This window comes from Xiphophorus hellerii, chromosome 12 (genome assembly GCF_003331165.1).
Source record: "Xiphophorus hellerii strain 12219 chromosome 12, Xiphophorus_hellerii-4.1, whole genome shotgun sequence".
NCBI lineage: Eukaryota > Metazoa > Chordata > Actinopteri > Cyprinodontiformes > Poeciliidae > Xiphophorus > Xiphophorus hellerii.
In genome coordinates this window covers 1,700,394-1,715,958 of record NC_045683.1, presented here as the reverse complement: position 1 = coordinate 1,715,958, position 15,565 = coordinate 1,700,394, and the positions used below count along the sequence as shown (strand labels likewise).

The 15,565-nt window shown below is 42.4% G+C and overlaps 2 protein-coding genes across 2 annotated transcripts in view; one reads left to right on the top strand and one right to left on the bottom strand.

The window, feature by feature from the left end:
• The window catches only part of ttc16 (tetratricopeptide repeat domain 16), a 28,056-nt gene extending 25,837 nt beyond the window's left edge, over nucleotides 1–2,219 (bottom strand). Inside the window, exon 1 of the mRNA XM_032577567.1 lies at nucleotides 2,052–2,219. The gene's annotated coding sequence lies outside the window, so the exon portion shown is untranslated. The remainder of the gene's footprint in view (nucleotides 1–2,051) is intronic.
• Nucleotides 2,220–9,932: 7,713 nt separating this feature from the next.
• Nucleotides 9,933–15,384, top strand: mymk (myomaker, myoblast fusion factor). Its single transcript, XM_032577672.1, has 6 exons — nucleotides 9,933–10,463; nucleotides 11,385–11,499; nucleotides 12,316–12,464; nucleotides 13,419–13,535; nucleotides 13,650–13,790; nucleotides 15,014–15,384. The coding sequence occupies exons 1-6, from the start codon at nucleotides 10,329–10,331 to the stop codon at nucleotides 15,215–15,217; spliced, it is 861 nt and encodes a 286-aa protein (XP_032433563.1). The 5' UTR covers nucleotides 9,933–10,328; the 3' UTR covers nucleotides 15,218–15,384.
• Nucleotides 15,385–15,565: the final 181 nt, after the last annotated feature.

Sequence of the window (15,565 nt, the reverse complement as noted above, 5' to 3'; positions counted from 1 at the left end):
TGCTTGAATCTTTCTGGCTCATTTCACTCACTTCATCCCAGCTGTGTGTCGGGTAACATCAACAGCAAGTATCAACCAGGCTCACACAGTTGATGGTTCAATTCCCATCTATGTTTCTGTCTTAAAATCAGGATTCCCAATTGGCTGTACGAGAAAAGGTTGAGGTAAACGTCACCTGTGGAGCTTTGGCGATACCCGATCCAGGAAAAGCAGCCACTGAGCGTTGGAAAGGAGACCGCGGCATTCTGATCATTTCTTAGCGATGAAAAGCCGAATGACACGTTGGTAATTAGACAAACCCCAGCATCGGTCAGACGCTGGGAGGCAAGAGGCTGGTTGTGGGTGTCTACTTGTCGAGAAACTGACTCATTCCGCGGTCTCCTCTCACAGGAATGAAAGGGATCGGATCAGAGACGGGAGGAAGGAGCCGGAGGGAGGAAGGAGCCGGAGGGAGGAAGGCTCTTAGTGAAGTTCTTCAGAACCAGGATTTCCAGGAACGCAGCTATGTTCAGCTCATCTGGATTTGAAAAGAAGAGCTGGAGGGTTTCAATGCAGAGACTTGAGAAGGCAGAGTAATTGATCTAATAAAATTCTAATAGATCGCACACATTTACTGTGATTCAGATGCAGATTAAACGCTGTACTCAGAAATGTTTACTGCAGCTTCTCCCCACAAAACCTTTACTGCTTGGATCAGGAACAAAAGAGTCGGTTTAGATGTTGTTGCTCTGATCCATGTTGACATGACTTCCTCACATGATTAATGGCTTTAATTTACAATACATAGCTAAAGCACTCATCAGATGGTCTGCATTAAAACTGCATAACACATCAAACCGCTTTGTAACGTGTGCAGAGCTCAAATCTTTCTATTATGCCGTGAATTCTCAGCTTTTTCTTTCTTCACTTATACTACCTAGCTAAAGAGTGGACAATATGAGCACAGGAGTTAACAGATGTTAAGTAACTTAGGTAAGTTTACCTAATGCTTTGATTGGAAATCCAGTTTGTTTGCCTAGAAAGTCTGGTTTGTTTGTGGAGGTGTGAATTCGTAATCGAACTCTGATGCGGACCAAAGAACTCCGGTCCGCCTACAAACCTCAATCTTGGTTTGGTTTAAGTGATCTCTGCTGAGGTTCGAATGCAGATGTGAACACCAAACGCACCAGAAACCACTCCAAAAGCAGGAAGTGGACTACAGAGCAGGGCATGCTGGGTAAATACAACTAAAACAGACTAACATGTCTAGCTCCAGTGGGAGAAATGGTTCAGTTGGAGGAGAAATCCTCCAATTGTTAAAATATAGTGCCACTCCATTTTAGTTTACATTTTGTGAAGGTGGAAGTTGCGATGATTGTTTTCTTCAGAGGTTTTCGTGTCGTTTCCCTCAGTGGTTCTTGGTGCAGTGGAGATGAACAGGTTGCTCAAACTGTTTGGATTGTTTGACAGTGCAGTGTGAAAGCAAACCGCAGCAGCTGAAAATGCACCAAATGCTGCCATTTTGGTCTCTAATCAAACCGAGTCTGACGGACAGTGAAAACAGCCTTAGTGTTAACGGAGTTCAACAATGACCAGAAACATGTTTTTCTCTAAACAGCAGGAGCATTTTTTGAAAGCAAACATTTTCTGCATCAAGCAGAAAACGCTTGGTTGAAAAAGTTCAGCGTAGGATTTCTATCCCTTCAACTCCCCAGACGAGCCGTGCTGGACCCACAGTGAGCCTCTACCTCAACAGTTTACACTCACATCTCCCAACAGCTGACAAGTTTCCAGTCAGACTTCGGGCCTCTCCAGGAATACACATGCACGCATGCCTGCACAGGAACACACACTCCTCTGAGAGCGAGTCAGCATTATTTTGTGGATTTGTTTTGGTCTGGTGCAAAACACAATTCCCATTGGCTCTAGTGTGCCTCATAAACACACAAACACACACACAGAGCAGAGGGGAAACCACAACTGCACATGCAGGCGTCCAAAGCGCCAACACAGAAATCACACAAACTGCACAGCAGCAACACACTCAGAGGAGTTCCCAAATATTTACTCACCTCGCCTGCAGCAGTCCAAGGGCGTCTTGGTGTGTGCTGAAGATGCCACTCAGCGTCAGTGAGTGGGATTTAACGTGTGTGTGTGCCTGAATGTGCTTCAGCCTGCCGGCAACAGCAGTGTTGAGTTGTGATGAGAGCTGCTGTCAATGTGGAGTGAGGAGGGATAGAAAGAGGGATGAAGAAAGGGAGGGAGGTAAGGTGTGCTTTCCCTGCATCCCTTTTCTTCCTCCTCCTCCTCCTCCTCCTCCTCTGTCTGGGCTGGAGGAGGAGGTGGGAGGACCAGAGGAGTCTGGCTGACTGCTCTGCTTTCTGACTGATTTTTTTTTTTGTAATCAGTTCATTAGTCTCAACTTCACATCTTCTTACTCGTCTCCTTAAGATACTTTGACTACAGCTCTGAATCATACTTTCTACCTGACACTGATTTACTCCATAGCAACCAGAAAGTTTTGGTTAAAACTTTGCTACAGGCCAATTACTGTTTAAGTGTTGCTTGGAAGACATCTGTTTGGTTTTGGATGAAGGATGAGGGATCCCTAACCCAGGAGAACAATCGCTCCATCAGCACTAACGCCTCTGATGGACTCAGACTCAGTGATCGATCACCTCTTCCTCTGCTCCTCCTTCCTTGGATTGTAAGAGTCTTTCACCCGTTTCTTCATCTTCAGTGTCACTGAAACATCTACCAAAGCAGACATTGATTAGATCCATAGCGTTCTGGTTGATTGGTACCTTGCAAAGCCTAAAGTAGCCTTGATACAAAGTTCTTTATGTTTCTAAAGAACTAAAGAAATGTTTAGCTCCATGTTTGCTAATTTTCAGTGCTTTTTTCTGACCACATTAGTTCCTTTGCATTTAAGGAAACAATTATACGGTTCAAACCTCTGGGACAACATCTCTCATGTTCTGAGGTAAGTTGGAAACATAAAGTCTGAATGGGCCATGTCTTTGGTACCCACAATGACAGTGACCAGAGGACCCACTGGTGGTTGCCAGTGATGAAACCCATCAAGTTGCACTTTGGCTTTAGGGCTTGACCTTAAGCAGACAGGAACCAGGCAGCCAGAAGGTCTGCAGCTTCTTCGGTTGCAGAAACAAAAGCTCCGGAAAGGGAGGAATTTGAGGAGGTTGTTGAAAAAGACTTCTTGTTGACCTAAAGGAAAGCAGGACTTTCCCCAGCTGTGTTTGGTTTGATGCTGACCAGGACTGATGATATTGTTGGTAAGTGGAAAGAGTACTTTGCAGATCTGCTCAGTCTGGTCACCATGTTCTTTGTGGAGATGGTCTGAGCTATAAGGTTATTCCAGAGACCGGCTTGATCATTTGAACCCTCAGGGAGTCAGAAGTGGATCAGTTAATTCATAATGGCTCAGAAGGTGGAAGTTCGGCTTTTAACTGGTGGGTTCTCCCAATTTGTCCGTCTCACTCGTTGTGTCCTTGGGCAAAAAAATGAACCTGCTTTCCCTGCTGGTGGCGGTCAGAGGGTCTGGTGGACCTTATCCATGAGGTTAAAACGTGGGATTCAATAGGAGAAGGATCCTCTCTTTGGAACAATGGACCCAAGGCCATGGTGAAACTGGTTCACATGTGCTTTGCTGGGTTGGTTTGTGGGTTCCCAGGGGCAGCATAGACCTTTACCGGGTCTCCATCCTGTTTGTGTTGTTCCTGGTTAAGATGCAAGGCGTGGTCATGGAGAGGAGGGTCTCCGTTTTGGGGGTTTTGTCTACTTTTTGTAGCAGATGTGGTCCTAACAGAAAGGATTAGTCCGATTTAATGTCAGACAGTGAGAAAGAAAAAGGTTTTGTCTCAGTTTCTAACCGGAGGTCAAGAAGGGAGCAACTAGGTCCAATTTTTAGATCTTAATAAAGTTTAAGAAATCTGTCATTTCTTTTAACAGATTCAGACGTTTTCGTCTGTGGGATTTTTCCCAGAACTTTCCCTGATTCAGCAGCAGATTCAGGGCCTCTTTGTAAACCTAAATGCATCTACAGTATCTGTGTCTGTTTCTTTCCTTTAATTTCCTGCAGTGATTTGTTTGTTTCTTTTCTGTTCATCTGAACTGGCTCATAGATCTCCTTCTGTAAATGACTCCTTTCAGGACACAAGGAACCGTCAGGTGAGCCCAGAAGATCCAGGTGAATGATGTGAAGCAGAGAAGTCTGAGGACCACCGTGTCTTCCTGTCCTTTTTTCCCCTGTCTGTCTCAGTCCTTCATGTTTTATTATGATTTCAGCTCGTCTCCTGTATCTTTCCCTCTGCTGTTATTTCTCGCCGCTCCCTCTTCCTCTCTACCTCGCTCAGTCGCTCCTCTGTTGGTACAGCTGTCTTTTCACTGTGCTGAACTCCTTCTGTGTCATTCCATGTTTCATGGTCTTACTTTCAGGTCTGTGAACTTACCTCCTGTCATGACCAGAGCGTCCTCTCAATCGTCTGTTCGCTTCCTGGTCAGATCGGCTTCTTCTCCACTTCATTAACTGGTTAGAATACACCACAATTTATTTATCCAACATTACAGGTCATAGTTGGTTCAGATTCAGTTATTTAGAAAACTAAAATTATAAGTTGACGGATGGATGGAGGGACATATGGACAGACAGCTTTTATGGACACTTTCCAGCCCACAAAAACCCTCTAGGATTTTTATAAGATGAAGTTTGGCTGACATTGCAAGCAGGCAAAAATAAACACTTCAAAATAAAATAAAAGGAAAACATGTTTAGCATCTTCTCTGCAGCCAAACAGCTTGAATAATAACCATAATAGGCAACATTCAAGCAACACTGTTGGACCTGACGTGTGTTGCTGAGGTCCTGTTCTTTAGCTTTAGCTCCCTGCTGATGGAGGCAGTTCACACCGTCTGCCAGACCAGAGCAATACGGTCCCACCAGTAATTCAAGCGTGCCACCTTGATGTGAGAGTTTAATAAAGGCTGCTGAGTGAATGTAAGTAACACTCCCACGGGTGTGTGTGTGTGTGTGTTTTGGAGCGTGCCCATTAGCAGCATGCAAAGTGTTGGGAGTCATTAGGGTTAGAGCCTCCAGACAAAGAGCAATTAAAAGTGTCATAAACGGAACCGCAGTGAGAAATATTCAGAGGAAGAAAACTGGCTTTGCTCAGTTATTGGATGTTAGATAAAACACAGTTAAAAATAAATAATTTAGATGTTTAAGATGAATTATTGGACTAAATGACCTCTACTTCTCATTTCTTAAAAATCATTTAGTATCATCCACAGCATGAAACTCTGAAGGAACGGTGGTATTTGGATCCACGTCAGGGATGGCAATTATTTTTATAAACTCTGCGTTCTGCATCACTTTTTCCTCTTTGACGCTAGCTGACATATTTAAGTGCAAAAAACTTCTTGAAGGGCAGTTAACACATTTGCTGAGCCACATAAAGGCACTGATGACATTAGGAAAGCAGTGGCCTTCAAAATAAAAGTTGTAGCATTGAATTCCATGCAAATTAATGGGATTTCAACTTTTACAACAAACCGTTAGTCAAAAAATGTGTCATGAAAAGGAAAACCATACCAGATACACTGGAGCATAAGTTGCATTTATTTGGAAATTGTTCAGTGTTGATGTGATCTGGTGACACATCGTGCTCAGTTGCTTTCAAAAAACTCACAGAAACTGTCAATGTTGACTCTGAAGTCTACTGGCAATTTCTGATGAGCAGATATCTGTGCTCTGAACCAGCCGGGTCAGGTACGGTGAAGTGCGCAGCGGAGACGCATGCGGTGGCAGTAACACCTGCACAGTCATTCATATTCGCCTCCTTGGCTTCCAGGGCTTTCCTCATGGCTGCAGAGGGTAATGTTTAACCCCTGGTTCATGTCTCGAGTAATATTGAGCACATTAGTCAAAAAATGTGTCATGAAGTTGCTCCTATAAGTCTCATGACATGGAAAACTAAACAAAAAAAGTCTGTAAAATGCGATAATTTGGGGAATCTTTACATCTCAGTGCAGAAGGACAGTCTGTGAAAGGTTCCAAAAACCCACTAGCTCCAACATTGGACCACTAGATATCGTCATGGAAACCCATGATGTGACAACTAATAAAGTCCATCCTGGGTTGGTACTGTTGTCTAAAGGGAGGAAACCCTGCAGCAGAACCAAAACTACAGAACCTGACCTGGAAACGGCCTCGGATCACCCTGAGGGTGGATGGTTGCTGTACCTCAGGTTAAGTTAAATCAGCCAATAAATTGACCAAGGATGTTTTCACACCTGATAGTCCGGTAGATGTGGTTCGACTGGGGACTAGCCTGTTCCCCTCCTCACCTGTGGGGGCGCTGCAGCAAGAACCACTGAAGGAAACGACAACAAAACCTCTGAAGTCACTGAGAGCAACTTAATTTTTTTACAAAATGTAAACAAAGACAGAGTGGCGTCAGATTTTAGCGGTTCTGGGATTTCTCTAAAGACCACAAGTCATTTCTCTGGCTAGTGCTAGGCTAGCATGTTTGTTTTGATTATATTTACCCAGAATGCCCTGCGCTGTAGTCTGCTTCCTGATTTTCCGCTTGGTGTTCACATATGCACTACAGAACCAAGATCAAGGTTTGTAGGTGACCCAGAGTTTGTTTGGTCCAGTTACACAGTCAAACCTCCTCAAACCAACTGGACTTTCTAGACAGACGGACTGGAGTTGGATTAAAGTTATGAAACAGGCCTGGTGTGAATGTTTAGAAAGAAACACAAAGGACTCAGATATGGACTAATTATTTTAGCACCTCTGATAAATAAGTGTCGGTAGCCTTTTTTGTTGCTCTAATATTATTCCTACAATAATAATTAGGACAAAGTCGGCCTTTTATATTATTCAGTTGGTAAAAATATCAGGCAAAGACGATGTAACACATCCTATGAATTCCTTATACATAAATGAAAAAATCAAGGATATTTTGCAGCATTTTGCAGCACCAAACGCAGGCGGTATGTAGGCAGAATCATGTGAAGTGTGGATATTTTTTTGAAAATCCAAACACAGGGACATAAGCTGGTTAAAATGGCAGATTGAACAGAAGGAAGAGGATCCAGGGAAAAGTAGAATAAATAAAACCAGTAAAACCAACTAACAATAACAAAATACAGGAGTTAATTCAAAACACCAAACTGAAAGGAATGTTTTGTTTTATTTAGTTCAGAGTTCCTGGGAACCTCTAATCATGACTTTCTGTTTCCATGAGGTATAAATATGAAGAACTGCACCGAAGAGGGGCCTTCAGGTTTCCATGACAACCGTCAGACGCCGTCTACAACCAAAAAAGTGTTTTCTGTCCTGCTGTCACACATAAATGTTTGGAGTTTGATCAACTTTACCAAACCTCTGAGTTTTAAGACTGAGCTTTTGTCCAACAAACAGGAACAAATCTAAAACATTTTGTTTTCCTCCACTAAAGGTTGGATTTCTGCCACAGCTTCAGGCTGAGATCATGCTGCTGCTGCTGCCTTAGAAGAGAAGGTTTTATTTTTGCACAGCAGAGTTGCCAACAGATTTGTTTGCGTCGTATTTGCAGTTGATTCCCGGCAGATGGTGCGGTTTAGCCTCCCCGGTCCTCTGCCTGCTCTGGTTGATAAAACTCCCTGGGAATCAGAGGCATGTGGTGAGAGTCCTGTGACACTACACCCTTTGTGCTGCTGCCTCGAGCCTTTGAGCAGGTGCAACAGCTGAGAGGGGAGCAGCAGGGCCAACTGCTGCCACGCCGTCTTCAGACATCCTTCAGAGTCAAATAAGGTTTCTCTGGGAGGCAAACACAGATTAGCCTGATGATTAGCTTGATGTGCCACATGGGGTTTGTTTACATTCACACAGTTTGACCATCATAGGTCTGAACTGGTTATGATCCAGTCGGGTTAGAAGTGAACGTTGACTGTCCAGTATATGATGGTTGATGGTTCAGCTGTTTCACTCAAAGTAGCCTTACAGCTTCATGTTAGCTTTTATTAGCTGGTGAGAAGATGCTGAGATATTCTGCTTTTTCTCATATAAAACCTTGAATCCAGAAGTTGTTTAATTTGACATAGATATAGGAAAATATCTGGTAAATGTGCAGAACACAAAGTCTGAATTTTCTCCATTTGATTTTTCATTAAACCTGATTCAGTAACAATAGACAATAATTCTGCTAATGCTACGTGCTATACCACCATGGTAATTAGCAGAAGCTATTGCTAACACACTAATGGTGCATTCAGTTTGGAGTTGGGACTCAGAAATTCCAACTTCCCAGTCATAAAAATCAACTGGAACGCCGTCCAAACTCTCTTTACGTTTCAATATGGCCGCTCTTTGCTTCAACAGTAGTAAGCTCTGGTGGAAACTTGGTCATTTTATAATTATACTTATAAGTAAATTAGCACATTGGAATTTATTCTGAAAATTTTATTTAGGAGAAGCCAAGTACGTTTTCAAAGTGAGCAAAAGTGCTGGATTGCTAAACGCATTGGCTGAAGTGTTTGTTTTTATTTTACAGAGTAAAATAAAATCAAATATCGTTTTTTTTTCTTGCCTAACAGGCAAGAAAAAAGCAGCTTCGGTCCTAAAAATCTGGGAAATACTTTAAATCAACTCCCTGTCTCTGTTTTTCTTACTATTTCCATGTTTTCTGCAGTTTGTGTGACTCACTGTGGCGCTACTTTAACACATGTAAAAGTAAATATTTAATCAGTTTATCCATTATTAATCTGTCTAGTTATTTTATCCTAATAATGAAAGACATGAACAGAAATGTTTTTCTTTTATCTGAATCAAAAGCAACTGCTGCACAGTTATAAAACAGATCAAAACAAGACAAAAAATAAAAATCAACAAAAACCAAAAAGTAAATTTTTCACGTCTTGATGTTTGTGCGACAGGTTTTTACTCTCCAGCTGGAGCAGCGGAGGATTTCACCAGTGCTCCCAGCTGATGGGCGTAACTCGGCAGGATTTCAGCTCAACACTTACAAACCCCGTAATGAAGACATACAGCCTGGTGACGAGCCCGAGACGAGCAACCGCAGAGCGAAGCCGGCTATAAAATCTTCTCCCCGACAGGAAGTGACAAATAAAAACTACAGATTCCCTCCAAGCAGCAGAAAGCTGGACTCACTCTGCATTTCTTACTCTCCTCTCCCATCCACACAAATCATCAGACTGGCCTGAAAGCTGTGCTGGAGAATGGCACTGAAGGTTCGACTGCAGAGAAACGTTTTTTAAATTCAACAAATTACAGTTTCTACTGCTAATCCTAGAAGGCTGAAGCTGGAAAAGGTTTTACAGCTAAAAATCCTCTTAAATGTCCTGAAGAGTCTCAGAATGGCTTCATAGAAACCAAAATATCACCAAACTTATTCCTGGTCAGTGGAAATTAATTGCTCCTAAAGTGATACTCCAGTGAGGCTCCATAAACTGGTGTCCATGTCCCAGTCGCTCACGGCCTCCACGCCTCCTACATGAGCACAGAGGAGCAGAAGAAGAAGAAAGGAGACGCCATACATCTATATATGTTTATGGTTTTTTTAAACATATTTTGAGACAGTTTTCCACTTCTGCAACAATTTTTGGGTTTTGCTTTGGTGTCAGAAGAAACGCTGCTTATATTTAAATCATGTGGTTTGAATTCAGGCTATTTGATCGAGTCAAAAGGGAGAAGGAGAGGCTCCGTTTCTGAGCTTCCTACTTCTGACTTCTATAAACCGCCGTCTGTACGGTGTTTTCTCACCTTGTAGTCCAGTAGACTCGGTTCTGTTGGGACCAAAGCTTAAACATTTGTTCCATTTTCAGCTGCTTTGTTTCTCTTTCTATTTTCTATTGAGGCTTTTTATTATTTGAATGTTGCAATTAGTCAAGTTTATTTTCACAATTTCAATTTGTGCTATTTTATGGTAAATGGAAACGGAGCTGACGTTGGTCTCAATGTGGAAGAAATGATCCACAGAAGGTGTAATGATAAAGTGAGGAGCAGTTGGACCAGGAAGAAGAATCTAACACGAGTCGTTTTAACGCAGAAACAGACGCTTCACCTCAACCTGCAGCCGTTCACAGAAACAGTCGGCCATGTTGGTCCTCGCCCTGCGTCAAGTTGCTGGTATGCAGACAGCTGGTCACCAATAACACGGCCCCAGAGCCCACATGGCCCCAGAGCCCACATGGCCCCGTCGTCTGAGGGACGTTTAAACCTTAAATGGCCTCAGTGGACAGCTGTCTGCTGAGCGACAGAGAGGAGAGGAGCAGATCAGAAATGTTCTCCTGTGAAAGCTTCACCACCTCAGTCTGATCCAGCCATGGGCGCCTTCATCGCCAAGATGCTGCTCCCCACCGCCAGCAGCCTGGTGTTCCTGCCGGCCGCCAGCGTGGCCGCCAAGAGGGGCTTCCACACCGAGGCCATGGTCTACTTCTTCACCATGTTCTTCACCGCGGTGAGAATCCAAAACCGTTTCACTTACCTGCAGTGTAAAGGACAACCAGTAAATCCCACCGTCTGTTTTTTATTAAGCTTAGGAAAAAATGTATCAGCTTGTTTCAAAAAAGTTTGTTTCCATAATCTTTAACAAACTTCCAGAAAACTGCAAACAGCTGAAACCCTGAGTTCCTTTAAATCAGGACCAAAAACCCACCTGTTTATTTCTGTTCTTGAACCATAATTATTGGAACGTTGATCAACATATTTGATGTGTATGGATGATTTAGATGAGCTATAACAAAATATAGTGTTTACTAGTTTCTCTGCTGGTAACTGTATGATGTTTTTACTGCTTTTTATTTTTGTGTTTTTATGTTAAATTTGATTTGATTGGTTGAAAAAATACATAAATTTAAGTAATGTTACTTTAATTGCTTATGTATTAACCAAATAGTTACTAATTAAATGACTGTTATTAAAAATCAGTTAATAGTTATTATTATTGTTAAATTAGCAGTTTAAATAATTTAAAATGTTACTGAAATAAACAAAGTAAATCAACAATCAAATAGTCAAACCACAAAAGTGTAAAAAGAAAAATCTAAAATCACAATGAAATATAAAAGTTATCATTAATGTAATATTAATCAGATAAAGGGTTAATTTCATTTTTAAATTCCTATTATTGTGTTTTTGAGCTATTTTGTTAATTATAGTTGTTAATTTCTCATTGATAATCATTTTAAAATTATTTTTGCATTTTAAAATTCTTCGTTTAGAAGTTTTATTGTAAAAAAATTGACTTAATTTTTGCAATGAATCTGCTGATCATTACACTGAATAAAAATCTCATGTTGCGGTAACTTTAATGTGAAGGGTCCTGGATTAGTCCAGTTTATGGTGGTGAAAGTGTAACTCTGTGACTCTGTTCCTGCAGATTTATCATGCCTGCGACGGTCCAGGCCTCTCCATCCTCTGTTTTATGAGATACGACATCCTGGAGTACTTCAGCGTTTACGGCACGGCGCTCTCCATGTGGGTCACGCTCGTAGGTAAAACCATATTTATGCTGCTTGGAACGAAGAACAGCGCCGGTTCAAACGTCCTGGCCTGCTGCAGTTGCTGCAACATTTGCTGCGTCTTTGATTTCTGAACACTCGGGCGTACTCACTGCTCTGAAGCAAACAATTTGCTCCGCCTGCGTCTGACTGAGCCTCTGCAGCAAATGTCAAACATCTGAGTCCTCTGATTGGTCCATCTGTCTTTCGCTTGTATCAAATATGTCCCTAAAAATATCTTTAAAATGCTCAACATTGTGCTAACTGGGGCTCCAATCAGAAATTAATCTGGAATTAAATGACATTAAATCCCAGTTTCTGATTGGTTCACTGCAAAAACACAAAATCTTACAAAGTATTTTTTGGTTTAATTTCTAGTGCAAATATCTTAGTACACTCGAAATGAGATGGAAGTAGATTTAAGATGTAGGAACTTGTTTTATGTCAATAATTCCTTAATATTGATTTAAAAAAATACTTATTCCATTGGCTGATTATTTCACTTATTACAAAACATTTCTCACATAAGTGAAATAATCTGCCAATGGAACTACAACTTTTTCACAAATATTGATTTAAAACAAGCTCCTATTTCTTGCTGAATAGTTACTCGTAAAGTTACTTTTGAATATTTAAGTGTACTAAAATATTTGCACTAGAAACTAGACCAAAAATACTTGGTAATATTTTGTATTTCTGCAGTGTTGATTTAGATTTGCTCTTAATTTGACCTTATTGTACCTGAATGTTAACCCAACTGGTGTGACTGGGTGTCGCGTCCAGTAAAGACCTAAAGTCTCGTCTCTCCAGCTCTGGGAGACTTTGACGAGCCGCAGCGCTCCACCATATCGATGTTTGGAGTGCTGACCATCGGCGTGAGGATCTACCAGGACCGCTGGGGCTACGGGATCTACTCCGGACCAATCGGATCAGCCGTCTTCATCATCACCATGAAATGGGTGAGCGATCCGGGCCGCCATTTGTAAAGATAACAAATAAAAATTAACAGAAATAATTTGGGTTATTTAGATTGTCATTAGAGGAAAACAATTTTCACCAAGTTATTTATGTATTTATAAATGTCAGTTTCAGGCTAAATATTTAGTTTGCCAATTAAATGTTTAGTGTGAATATATTAATAACATGATAACTAATAAAAATATTTAGTTTAAAGCTGAATGTTTAGTTGGAAGATAAATATCAAGTCAGCAGGTAAAATATTTAGTTAACCAACTAAATTTTGCTCCAAATTAAATATTTAGTTCAAAACTGAACATTGAAACATTTAATTTCAAACCAACTGTTTCCAGTTTGTTCATGGAAGCTGAACAAACTGAGGGGAAAGGGCTTGTACAGGGGGCGTGGCCATAGGACAAGGCGTGACCTCACAGGGGGCGTGGCCATAGGACAATGTGTGACCTCACAGGGGGCGTGGCCATAGGACAAGGTGTGACCTCACAGGGGCGTGGCCATAGGACGAGGTGTGACCTCACAAGGGCGTGGCCATAGGACAAGGTGTGACCTCACAGGGGGCGTGGCCATATTACAAGGCGTGACCTCACAGGGGGCGTGGCCATAGGACAAGGCGTGACCTCACAGGAGCTTGGCCACCATAGCTAAATATTCATCTGGTAAACCAAACAATTAGTTGAAACCGACATTTATAAACGAATGAATATTATAATTACAATATGCTTTTGAAAAGTTCACTTCTACTTTTTTCTCTAAATAATTCAAATAATTTTATTAATTTCTGACTGTGTAATGACAGAAGAACCTCTCCTGATATTCTGAGTTCTTCCGTTCCAGCTTTCCCTCCATGATCTGCATTTTAAGAAGCTTTTATTTTGATAGTGCTGCTTCCAGTCGGCCGGGTTTGTTATTGTCTGGTTGATGTTGTGCTGCTGTTCCAGCTGCAGAAGATGAAGCAGCTGAGGGCCGTCTACCCGGAGAAGAGCGTTTACACGCAGCAGGTCGGTCCAGGCTGCTGCTTCGGCGCCCTCGCTCTGATGCTGCGCTTCTACTTTGAGGTGCCTCATCGTGAAAACAAAGCCCAGCCCGGAAGATAAATGTCTGCCGCTCATCTGCGAGTCGATTGTTTGGGTTTTAATTACAGAGTCTGGCTGTCTTGTTTTGGCCTGCAGGAGTGGGACTACGCCTACGTCCACAGCTTCTACCATCTGTCTCTGGCCGTGTCCTTCGTGCTGCTGCTGCCCAAGAAGAACCGCTACGCCGGGACGGGAGAAAACGCTGCAAAGATCACCTGCTTGACGCTCTGCTGCTGCGTATGTCACATTCACAACCATACTCAGAGCCTGCACAAGTATTCACACCCCAGGAAGCTGTTCACATGTTGGCAGGTTGCAAAAATACAAAACACAAAAAAATCAGCAGCACACACACAAGAGATGCTAACTAAGAAACACCAAAGAAACGTTGCAAAAGGAAAATTCTGCAACCACAGGAAATGGTAGCAAAATGAAAATAAACTATAAAACATGGCTGACGCTAACACGCTAATCATAAACATTAGGCGCTACGCCACCATGGTAACATAAAGCTCTCATGTGACATCACACTTCCAGGAACTTTGTAGCTGACAGCCATCTTGGTAGGTATCATGTTAATAACTGTCATGACAGTTGCTATGGAGTTGCTACGACAACAATAAACAAGCCACAAGCTTAGCACTAGCTCTCGTCTTGTTCCTATCTAACGTATAAACAACACATTGAAACTATTACAGTATCAGAATTTCCGAGTACTTTACCCACCTCTGTGTGATACTAAATATTAAATATCATTGACATTTACTGTAGAACTTACTGCCGAACTAGCAAAATTAGCTTAGCTAATGTAGCTTTTACCTGCTAGCTAAGACAGACATGTAGCCTACATGTTTGTTACTACAGATACTTACTCTGCCAGTCACCAGAACCTCGTTATTCACATGAAGAGTTCGTAGTCCTTTACAAATCCGTTGAAATACGGATTGTAGGTATTCATGGTAGCAGTGGTGAACGATGTCATAGTCAGAGGCAGCTTGTCCACATCATCTGACATGTTTTCATTCTCCGTCTCATACCAGACGATTTCAACAGCAGCCATTTTGTTAATATGTACTTTTTATATTTTGATATCTACTTTCTCTGTTGTTCTGGAAGCCATGGCTCATCTATGCTTTGTGCTGCGTTGCCTACCAAGATGGCGCGGATCACTTCTGGAACAGACTTGTGGGAACAAAGTATGAGCGGAAGTTAATGCTAAGTGCTAACGGCTAACGATGCATTTCATTTGTAGTCGGAACTCGGAAACTCCAAATTCCTAGTCAGAAAATCAAATGGAATCATGTTTCAAAATGGCCGCTCCTGCATCAACAGTAAAAGTGATAAAATCCCAACGACATTCAGTTTGATGCTGAAACATTTTAATGTGTAATGGGTGTAAATACTTCAGTAAAGCTCTCTAGTTTCTGTGTTTCTTTATCTCTGCTCTGTTTGCTGTCCAGACAATGTCGCCGGGTTCTTCCAAAGAAAAGACGAACAAACCACAGAAGAAGAAGTCGTCTCGGTCGGTGTGGCGACTCCCCACGGAGAAGCTGTGGCCCCGAGGGTCCGGCACCCCCACCCTGCCGGTCTGCGCCCCCCCGCCCTCCCACCCAGTCAAAGGGACGAGCGTCAGCAAGCTGAAGGAGCTGAACGGCTGGAAGTGAAGCCGCGGTCAGCCGGACGGGCCGGCGGCGCTGGACCGGCACCAAGCGGCTGTCAGGACTCAGGAAACGCATGAGGATTTTCCTTCCTACCTAACTGAGACCTGGCTGGTTTTCTGTTTAAGCAGCCATCTGAGGAATCCGCCAGCGACTTGAAGCCAGATGATAAACAAACAAAAGTGACCCGATGTAAAACTCTGAGGTGAATGAGACGTCAGATCAGAACCCGGGACGCGCGAGACAGACGGCCGAGACGAGCCTGTAAAACTGACAGCGCGATTTATGAGATGATCAGACCAGCAGATGGTTTATCTCTCCAAGATGGATAAATTGTGTTTAGAGATGTTCCTC

Excerpts from the sequence above, each read along its gene's own strand:
- mymk (XM_032577672.1), top strand. The coding sequence starts at position 10,329 with ATGGGCGCCTTCATCGCCAAGATGCTGCTCCCCACCGCCAGCAGCCTG. Across the intron at positions 10,464-11,384 it reads TCACCATGTTCTTCACCGCG|ATTTATCATGCCTGCGACGG; the intron begins GTGAGAATCCAA and ends CTGTTCCTGCAG. Across the intron at positions 13,536-13,649 it reads TGCTGCGCTTCTACTTTGAG|GAGTGGGACTACGCCTACGT; the intron begins GTGCCTCATCGT and ends TTTGGCCTGCAG.